The 10735-nt window shown below is 35.4% G+C and overlaps 2 protein-coding genes across 4 annotated transcripts in view; one reads left to right on the forward strand and one right to left on the reverse strand.

Annotated features, from left to right (window-relative positions):
- The first annotated feature begins 1284 nt into the window (after positions 1-1284).
- mpg (N-methylpurine DNA glycosylase) lies at positions 1285-3448 on the forward strand. The gene is made up of 3 exons (XM_024272272.2): positions 1285-2006; positions 2489-2693; positions 2828-3448. Exons 1-3 carry the CDS (start codon positions 1749-1751, stop codon positions 3298-3300), a joined length of 936 nt encoding a protein of 311 aa, XP_024128040.1. The 5' UTR covers positions 1285-1748; the 3' UTR covers positions 3301-3448.
- Positions 3449-3695: 247 nt separating this feature from the next.
- The window catches only part of nprl3 (NPR3-like, GATOR1 complex subunit), an 11539-nt gene continuing 4499 nt past the window's right edge, over positions 3696-10735 (reverse strand). For 2 of the 3 annotated variants that reach the window (XM_024272266.2, XM_024272268.2), the window contains 11 exons: positions 10546-10678; positions 9262-9336; positions 8454-8607; positions 8268-8349; positions 8062-8199; positions 7179-7335; positions 6779-6885; positions 6547-6676; positions 4893-5082; positions 4627-4819; positions 3696-4059 (listed from right to left, as the gene is read on the reverse strand). In XM_024272266.2, the coding sequence (XP_024128034.1) occupies positions 3894-4059; positions 4627-4819; positions 4893-5082; positions 6547-6676; positions 6779-6885; positions 7179-7335; positions 8062-8199; positions 8268-8349; positions 8454-8607; positions 9262-9336; positions 10546-10678 (1525 nt within the window). In that variant the 3' untranslated portion in view covers positions 3696-3893. The remainder of the gene's footprint in view (positions 4060-4626; positions 4820-4892; positions 5083-6546; positions 6677-6778; positions 6886-7178; positions 7336-8061; positions 8200-8267; positions 8350-8453; positions 8608-9261; positions 9337-10545; positions 10679-10735) is intronic. The other variant, XM_024272267.2, reaches the window with a different exon arrangement.

Raw genomic sequence — 10735 nt, forward strand, 5'->3', positions numbered from 1 at the left:
TGCAGAAATAAGAAGATAACATAATAGAAGCAAACAATTGTGCAAATATCTGACTGAACTGTGCATTTTTGTCACTTTTTGTGTTGTAGTATACACAGTATATATACGACTACAACTCTACAATTATACAATCACCATTGTTAGATATTATTTCCTAAAGATAAGAAATCATGTAACATGCGCTGACTTTTTTGTCTAAAATACGGAGAACTACCATATATTCATTTATTTAATTGGAATTCCTCAATGCAATAAGTTATTTGGTTAAATGACGAGTGCATTTTCATTTACTAGTTATATTTTATGGTTAAAGTAAGCAAAAACGTGTTATTTAATACACATTTTCTGTTAGTAACAATTTAATTAGAACAGGGAACATCTGGTAAATGTCAATAATGTTGATTAAAAAAAAAACAACAATTTCTGAAGTATATGTAACAGGTTTGAAAAACTACTGTAACCATACAATTAACAAATGCCTAAAATTGGATTATGCTTTTTTTTCAAATAGTTAAAAAAATAAACATTTATTTTTCTGCATCATGAGAAATCATTAGTAAAGAGTCAAATACAAATGTGAATACAATTTACAAACAGATTCAAATTCTATGTGTTTCTGTCAAATTGACATGCATAAAATTGTAAATTTACAATAGCTAGAAAGTCTGTCAGTCATTCATAAATCTATGTCATGGGCTAACAACGAGTGTCTGCAGCACCACCACGTCACACTGAATACGCTGCAAAAACGGAATCTTAAGGAAATACAAATATCTTGCAAGATAAACAATCTTATTAGGAAAGTTTTTCCAATTGCAAAAGGATTAGTGACTAGAATTTTTTTCTTACAATAAAAATTCTTGGCAAGACCATTTTTCTTACCCCATATATAAGATTTTTTGCTTATATAAAGTCACACTCCGATCATCGTAAAAGTGCTCCTAATGTCTTTTAATTATGGTTATGTTGTTTTAGCCAAAATTTAAAAAAAAAAAATGTGTTGTTTTCTAGAACATAGTTTCTGCAGAGCGGCAGTCATTCATTAGAAATTTGTCTCTGAGTTGTGGACAGGTCTGTTGCCATGGAGTAAGACCACCTTTTTTTCTGATTCAAAACAACTTGAATAAAAAAATACTCAGAAAATGCAAAACTTAAGCTTATATTTCTTTTTATGTGTCCTATATTATGAGAAAATTCGTGCAAACCATTTAAAGAATGGGAATTTTTAAAAGAATGATCTTTTTTTAAACTTGTCATGTTTTTGCAGTGTAACCATAGACTGTATAAAATATAATGTATATTTTACAGTCAATGAGTGTAACCCCTCCAAAGAACCACAGCAGCAGAACCCGAGGGGCCAAACTGGCGCGAGCCTGTCGGTTCTCTGTTCTATTTATAACCCATCGTTGTCCAAACGAGGCCGAAAAGATAAGCGTGCAGCAGCAGGAAAAGGCCACACTTTGCTTTTATGTTTCAGCATGTTTGCCCTTTGTCTTCATGAAAGTTAAACAGAGGCGGAGGGGGTTTGCTAACTTGTAACATAATGGCCTAAAAAGGGTGAGCGGCCCCTTTAAGAAACTCAAAACAATCGTCTACTTCCGGTTTGGCTAATGAGAAAACGAAACGACAACAAATAGTTGAAATAAATAAAAACGTATGTTTCTCTAATTTCATTTAAGCCCATTTCCCCCCTCGTTTACATTTATATTTATTCAATTGATTTTTAAGTCCTCTCGTAATTCAAGGCTATGGCGGGAGCGAAAAGAAAGATGCTAGCTTTAGCCGTTTCTCCTGGACGGTCCGAATCTGCGAATAAACCCCCAAACCAAACGCAATTAAAACGCAAAGCTTCGCCCGCCAAGCTGAAAAAGTTGTTTGTGAGTGACAATGTTCAAAATGTGGTGTCGGAACGAAGCCAGTATTTTACCAGAGAGCCGCAGCACAGACTGGGAGAGGATTTTTTCCACCAGCCATGCATCAGTTTGGCTAAAGCACTCCTCGGGAAGGTAATCTGACACATCTGAAACACATTAAATTTTGTAAAAATAAGTTTTAGAACTAACACTTTTCAATCAAAAATTATGTGATTTTTTTTTCCTTTTTTTTAGTTGTAAAAATGTTGTGAATTTTTAGTTTCACGTGTCAAATGTTGATATCTTTGTCTTAAAGACCCACTTTCATCATCTTATGATCTGTCCTAAGACATTTTTTTATTTTAAGAATTTTACTTAAGTTTTAAAGCCATGATCATCATTAACTGTCGAACGATTTCTGACCAAGTTACTGTTTTGTATATAAAAACATCACAAGCAAAATGCAAAAAAATAAATTGTAAATATTTAAGGTTATTCATGTTCTATTAGGGAGCTAATAAAGAAAAATGCTGATCCACAATGGGAGATTTTCTCAAAATGTTTCTTTTCTGTCAAACTTTTAGTTGTTCACAAGTGGACAGACCATCTTTTTCTAAACAATGTGGGGTTTCTAGGTTCTGGTCCGCAGGTGTTCAGATGGCACAGAACTACGGGGCAGAATCGTGGAAACCGAATCCTACCTTGGAGGGGAAGACAAGGCCTCCCACTCAGCTGGAGGCAGACGCACTGACAGGAACTTAGCCATGTTTATGAAGCCGGGAACCATTTACGTCTATCCCATCTATGGGATCTACCTCTGTATGAACATCTCCAGTGAAGGTAAAACCATCAATCCTGCAGTGAATGGATATATTAGGTCAATGTTTGGATTATTAAATTTAGTTGTGTTTTCAATCAAAAGAAGACGGTGGATATTTTGCTGACGGATGAATTCTGTGTGGGGTTTCCTTTAGGGGAAGGAGCCGCTGTGCTGCTACGCTCTTTGGAGCCTCTGCACGGTCTGCCCGTCATGCGGGAGCTGAGGGCAGCCAGACGCAAAGAGAGCGCCCGCCAGTTAAAAGACAAAGAGCTCTGCAACGGGCCCTCAAAGCTGTGCCAGGCTCTAAATATACCCCGCTGCTTTGACCGGCGAGATCTAGCCTCAGATCCAGAAGTGTGGTTAGAGAGGGATCCGGACGAAAGTCCGATAAAATACCAGGATATAGTGTCAGCGCCGCGCATCGGGATCGAGTCCCACGGGGAGTGGGCTAAGAAGCCACTGCGGTTTTATCTCCGTGGACATCCTTGTGTCAGTGTTGTGAATAAAGCAGCAGAAGTTCAGTCTGGAAATGCCGTGAAGGATTTAGGACCCTCAGAAGTCCAGTCTGGGACAGAACGGCCAAACCGGACTAATCCTCAAACTACGCTTCCAGGTGTTTCAATTTGAAGCCGGTTTTTAAAATCACTTTTCATCGTAAACGTGTAAAAGTCAAGATGATGAAGTCTAAAGGAAACTTTAAATTTTACGTTCCAAAACCTTGATTCTAAAACTACAGAAAGTAATAGATTACAATAAAAAATTGGACAAATCTCAATCAGAAGTGCACAATCATTTAGTATTCACACTCCAAGGTTCTCTCCTTATTGATTTCACAGATGTTTGGACGTTTCTGCTTTTCTCAGAGCAAAATCAAGCCTCTTTGAAGTTTGGACTCCTCCTCTTCCTCCTCAGCACCTTTGGGATTCCTAAAGAGAAGTATCTGCAGGCCTGCTATGATCATTACTCTCACAGACGACAGCAGAAGTACTTTCTGTTGGTGATATCATCTTCAATAATGCAGCTTTTTTTATGTACAAAATAATTTATTGTAAACAAATTTTGTCTCAAGGACAAAAATACTTCCTCAATTTAAGTAAATTCGCACACTTTAAGGCAGTTGTTTGAGTTCAATGTAAAATGTTGATTTAAAAAAAAAAAAAAAAAATCTAAGTCTTTGGGAATCAACCCGACGCTTTCCTATCGATACCGTCTCTGCACTGCTACTCCATGGGCGACTGGAAGATGGAAATGATGGGATCCTCGTGGTTCGTCACCACTAAGACGCTGCGGAACTTGTCAAACAGCGTCTTGAGCTGCGAGCGCCTCATGTTCTCGTTGTACATGATTTCCTCCAGATGGTGATGTCCCCGGAAATAGTGAAGCAGCCTAAAAAAAAGTAGAATTACTCACCAATATTTTTATAATCTGTGCTTTAAGCAGCATGGAGCATCAAACTTTTTAAAATCTACTGAAAAAAGTGGTAGTTTTGACAACATTCAGAAAAATGATCAACTATTTTAAAGCTCGTCTTAAAAACAGTTTTATAGAAAAAAGGGGGAAAGTACATTCCAGTACATAAAAATAATCCCTTTTATGTGAAAAAATTAAATCCTGTGAATTTTTTTTTTAATAAAGTTATGTAAAATTTACCAAAACCTAATTTAAAAGTGTCAAATTTACTTTTAAACTAAAAATCTCCAAATTAGAATGATTTGGCAATCATCTATTTATGCAACTTCAATTCAAATACTCCTGTTTAGACTATAAAAACACACCTAAAGATTAAAAAATAGAAATTAGCTGAAAATGTATATATTTTTAAATAAGAAATTTATTTAAAATTAATTTTGTAAGTTAGAATCAAATGATTCTTAATTCTTAGAATCAACTTTTAAGTTTGAATTTAGGATGTTATATCTGAACAAAATAAAAAGATTTGATGTATTTTGCTACCTGGCAAACATCCGCAGGTCCTCGGGGTTTTGTGCTGCAGGGATGTTCAGGATGACCTGCCGTTCGTACTCCGACAGGCTTGTGAGTAAAGTTTCCGTCATCCGTTTGTTGAGCGGCGAGTCTCCACCAGGCTGCAGCTCTGCACTGGAGTTGTCCATGCTGGGACTGGTTAGAGTCATGTCGTCGCTGCTGGCTGCACACATAGAGGAGACACGGTCACACACATGCAGCACGAAAGGGGCTGACGGATCTGACGGAAGACGCACTGGGTGAACCAAAACTGAGAGCGCTCGGCGTGCTGAGACTCCGGCTTCCGACTCGGGCAGCCAGAGGAAGTTCTTCATCCTTCATTCCGGGCTCATCCTCGCTGGGTGGCACCAGCAGGCAAACGTAAGTGTGCAGCTGTATGAGCAAGCGGTGCTGCAGCATCCACACCACCATCTGAATTAACTGGGCCTGGTCAGAGGCAGAGAAGCAGATTCACATGAGTCCTGCTGAGGAGGCAGTTCTAAAAAAATGCTGATCATGTTCTCATGAAAGATGCTGAAGCTGACTCATTTACACTACATTTATAAATTGTGCAAAACAAACAGTTGCTAAGGAAGGAATATTTTACAAAAATTGGTCTTAAAAATAATTTTATAATTATAATTTTAATATAAGCAAATACCAATCAAACCACAAAAAAAAAGGCTAAACGTGTGTCTTCCATTCTTAGTTTAATATCTTGCTTCTCTGCAGTGTTTTCTTCCTTTAAAAAAAAAAAACAAAAAAAAAACCAATTTGTACAGTGCAGAACAAGGATAAAAAAGCTTCCTCTTTCGCTCCTTTTGTTCAATAATTTTTTTCCTTCTCGATGTATCTATTTTTTTTCGTATGAACATAAAATAAATATGCGACGGCGATGTCAACATCTGATTAAAACTCAAAGTGAGAATAAAAAAATAGTTTGTGCAAACAAAACTAAAACTAACTTATAAATGCTCATTTTTAAGAGCATGCTAATAAAACAGAAAACTGTTAATGGTAGCTAAAAGTAAACTGCTGTCGTGAAGAAATGTGGACACCCTCATTAAATAATCTGCCGTCTGAAAAATATTCATTTATCAATGTCCAATCTTATTTTGAAAAAAAATCTAAAAAACTGATCTAATAAAAATCAAACTTAAACATTATTGTTATTCTACTGATAGATAAAAATAACAAAAGTTCATATTTTAATGGAGATCAAAGTATGGACCTCATGTCTCCGATTAACTACTATTACTCCTTTTCTGAAATTGCCTCATTGAGACACTTTTTTGTTTTATCTCCCTTAAAAGTGTCTTATTTATGAAATTTTAAAACTTAAATATAAGTAGAAATGAGATTCTTTTGAAATTAAATTTCAATAGACTTTTTAATGTCAAGTTATATTACTTTGATCACTCAGTGATGTTAAATGTGTATTTAACCAAATATGTGGGGAAATTTACAGGCTTTCAAAGGGTGCCCTATTTTTTTCACATGACTGTAAATGTCAAAACATTTTTAAAAAAGAAAAACGAAGAAGGAAACATGTCATAACATGTTAAAAGCTGCATTCTGTTAAATGACCAGCAGGGGGCGACTTCCGTCTGTTCTAGTAAATGTGTCAATAAAAAAATGCTAAATGCAATTTAAGTTAATTTTACAAACAATCCCATTTTCTGGAACAGAGCACATTGTGCACTTAGAAAAATTAGAATTAATTCCTCTTACACAATGGTTTTAGTGGGAATTTGAATAAAAAATGATTCATTAACTTCATTCATCAACAGTGAAACAATCCCTAAAAATATCTGCACAAGTGAAAAAAAAATAATAATAACAAAATCACAAAATTTTTAATGGAACTTTCTGTTTTGTCTTTAATACATTAGACATGCGGAGCTCTCTTACCTCCTGAGCAGGAGCTTCCAGGGGATTCCTGAACTCAGCCAAGGAGACGGGCAGGGAGAACTTGGCTAACATGGAGGGCAAATTACTACCAGAAAACTGTTGAGAAAACTCCTCAGCCAATGAAGAATATCTGTTTAAAGATTATTAGTGGAGTCATTTTTCAGAAGGATTTTTGTCAATAAATAAATAAAAGAAACTATAAATAGGGGCTATGGTTCACCATTTTACTCACATGCAGATGTTGGCATGAGGAGACAGCATGTACACGTTGTTCTCACACAGAGGGTAGATAATAATAGCTTTGCCCCAATAAACCAAGTGAGCAGCGATCTGAAAGATCTGAGTAGGAGAATGTGCTTTTAGTAATCAACAAAATTGGAAACTATCAAAATAAAATACCCATTTTGTCCATTGGGTGGCAGTATAATACAACTCCTTCATTTTTTACCACTACATTTGCAGAAATTGTTTCTACCTTTATATTTTCTGTGGCAAATTAAGAAAATTGGAAACTACAACTACTGTAGAAAAAATTTAGATGAATAAATTAATTCAAAGTGAGATGGTAAAATCTGTAGGTCTAAATGCAAAGTAAACTTGCGAGAAATAAAATAATTCTGAATATTCTGCACCTGAAGCAAGGCCAGGTCAGCATCCTGTGCGAGCTGCTGCAGGTTTTTCACAGCTGAGCAGGTTTTTATCAAACGCACCATCGCCGGCGAGCAGTCCAGTGGAAGCTGGCTGAGGAGGGCTTTCTCGCTCTCCAGCAGCAGCAGCGCATGGTAAGGCCTGCGGGGTCACAGACACCCGTCTACTGAGCAACGGCAAAATCTCAATGAAAAGCTCCATATAAAGTATTGTTTTTGCAGGTCAGAGTCAAATTTATGAGGAAATTAAAAACATGTAAAATGACTTTTTTTTACAGTCCTGAGAAATTATAGGTTTTATTGGACATTTTCTCACAAAACTGTCTAATTTACATGAAAATTAACACATAAGTAAGTCATGAATCTGAGTTAATTAAACTTAAAAATACAAAAAGTGTGCAACATATCTAAAAAAAATTCTCTAAACTAGCAATAGGTGGCAGTATAACCCAAACAAAACATGTAGGAAGAGTTATTATTGAAGTTATAAGCAATTATTAATTTTTAAGTTTTTTTCACCACAAATACATAATTAATTGTCAAAAATAAATTTAGGAGAAAATAAAGGTTAAACACTATTTGAGTATAATAAAGACAAATATAAAAGAGAAATCTGATAAAAACTAAAAAATAATGTATAAATTGTATTATTCATTAATAACATAGATTTTAAAAAGTATGATACACGACATCATCATTTTGCCTCTATGTTTACATCTAAATTCAGGGACGGGGGGGTTTATGGGTGGAGTGCACATGTGTAGTTATGGAGGGTCACTTTTAGCTTCATTACACACTAAAGTCTCAGCATTTATTATTATTATTTAAATGAATAAGCTTTTAGAGGGTATGAAACCCTCAGACATACCTTATGGCCTTTAGACTCTGCTCTAAAGCTTCAGGGGGGAAATAGTTGCCCCCAATCCTGTGGATCTTATGTGGCAAACAGAAGCTAACTTCCAGCCAGTTGTTGATATGAAGTCGCACCACACCGGTTGTACAAAGGCTGGAAAATGATCAAAATTACTTCATTTATTAAATAAATACAAACAGTAGTGAAATATTCTCACATACCTGTCATAAGCCACCTTCAAGTCTCTGGCTAGCTTACATTTTGGGAGAATTTGCCTAAACGGGGACTTGGGGCTGCCATCTGCTGACATGAGGACAACGTAAACACATTTAAATCTAAAACCATTATACGGCTGTAAAATCTCTATAAGTTGGTGTGCTTTGCGGTGAACACGGCAGACGTCTCACTTTCCGTCATGGTGGTGATCTCGTCTTGAACTGAAAGCATCAGTTTGGCTTCACGGGTCAGGTACTGACATCGGTGCTCCTCGTGCTGCAGAGCGATGGCGATGCGCCGAGACAGGTTGTGCATGCAGCTGATGACTGACGGGTCGGCATTAGCCTTGTGACAAATAAAATAAGAATAATCGTTTAGTTTACTACTAGTCTAAAAATAAGGTAAAAATCATTTTTGTAAGACTGATAAAAATGTGACTTAACACTGAAATTCTTGGCAAACCCAAGACAACATTTAAGTTCAAGTTCTTCTTTTTTTCAAAATTATGGTTTGATGCTTTTGTGGTCAGTCCAAAAGTAATTTCAAAATAAAATAAATCATAGTTTGTGTGGAATTTTCATTTAACCCTGAAAGTTTTATACATATTTTAAATAAACACCATTAGTGCAGATAATATAGTTGCTGGATAGATACTGTGAACTAAACATGACCGATCACTTTCTGCCCAATCTGAACCACCGGGGCTTACTGAGTAGCATGACTCAGCATGGGCAGAAACAGGGTTGTGCCTTGTTGGGCAGCATGATTAGGCCGAATTAAAGGCCCCCGCCCCCTTAAGCTGTCAGAGATAGTGGCGTGTTATCGCTCCCTTTTCACCCTCCTCATTCATAAACTATAGATTAGGAAAAAAAAAGCTGCATGTCCCACCCACCGTCAGCCAAACACATTTTATGAAAGTGTCTAAAATTCCGACAAACTTTCCCAACGTTTCAAAAAAAAGCATTTTATTTCTTTTAGCTACAAGCTTTTGTTTCTTACCCTCAGAGCAAACACCACATTAAACAGGATCATAGTGGGCAGCTCTCTCTTAGGCGAAGGATCCGTTTTAGAAACCTGCAAAAAAGACATAAAAATAGTTTGTATATATAACAACATTTTTAGATATTATTTAAAGGAAAACATTGATTTCCATAATTATTTATCTCTGAAACATTCCAACCTGAAGACGCAAAAATTATTTTTTACCTCATGACATTTCACATGTTTTCCTAGTATGTAATATATAAAAAAATACATATATGTATGTCGTTATCATGTAAAAAAATGCAGGAAAAAACACATTATAAACTCTACAGCGCAATAGATAAACAGAAGAAATTATGGTTTAAATAATGTCAAATAAGATTTTTTTTATCTCCCTGAAAATGTGAGACAGGCCACAAGTCTGAAAATTTTCAAATTTAAGCTGAAAACATTTTTATTTAGCAACGTATTTTAAAATGGGAACTATTTTTATTTGAATATTTTTCATATTTTACATTTTTGAATTTTAATCTTGTTGACTTTTATGATTTTACTTGTGTTTCATGAATAGATCTTTATTTATTTTTTGTAATTTTATATTATTTTGCATTTGAATTGCCTTGGGAAGGAATTGTGCTTAATAAATAAACTTGCTTGCTGTTGTTCTTTGGCTAGAGAAATTATTTTTAAAGATATATTCTTAGGCTTTGTTTTCTTATATTTAGTATGTTGAAAGACTGTAGCAAAACAAAAAAAATTAAAAAGATGTTCCTTAAGTAAATTTAAATAAAGTTTATACAAAAAATCAAAAACTCTGCAGCAAAACCCAACTAAGATCTACACAAATCAGCTTCCTATCTGTTACAACCAAATACACTATAAAACACACACAAAAAAAATCTATTTTCGTCTGTGATATACAATGAATTTAATATATCATACAGAATGTAATTCACACAAAATCAAAATAAAAAAAATAAACACTAAAACATGATTTTTTTCTATTTAAAATACTTTACAAAGTTGGATGTTCTCCGCCTCTAGGAGGCTTATGTGTATTTTTCACCAGATGGGGGAGAAAGAGGGTGAAAAACAGGAGGATCATATACTTAAAATGATGCAAGAATGAGGAAATAAAAATATCTTTTTTGTTTTTGAGGCTCAACCGATGGGTTCAATACCGATTTTGAATGCCAAAACGATGCTGATCACAGTTTATCCACCTATAAATGTGAAAGCACCGACTGATGCTGATCAGGTATGAAAAAAAGGATAAATTCATCTGTTCATTTCCCTCACCTGGATGATGGGAGAATGCTGAAGAAGGGTCGGGTGGCCCACAAATCGAACGTTATCAATCTTCAGTTCAAACTTCTTCCCGCACATGTCGGACTTGGTGGCCAGGATGGTGGCGAGGATGATGTCAGAGAACCTTAAAGAAGGAAAAAACCGACTGAATGAGCCAAAACTGAGAATCTTTCAAAAAAAA

Source organism: Oryzias melastigma, linkage group LG8 (genome assembly GCF_002922805.2).
Source record: "Oryzias melastigma strain HK-1 linkage group LG8, ASM292280v2, whole genome shotgun sequence".
Lineage (NCBI taxonomy): Eukaryota > Metazoa > Chordata > Actinopteri > Beloniformes > Adrianichthyidae > Oryzias > Oryzias melastigma.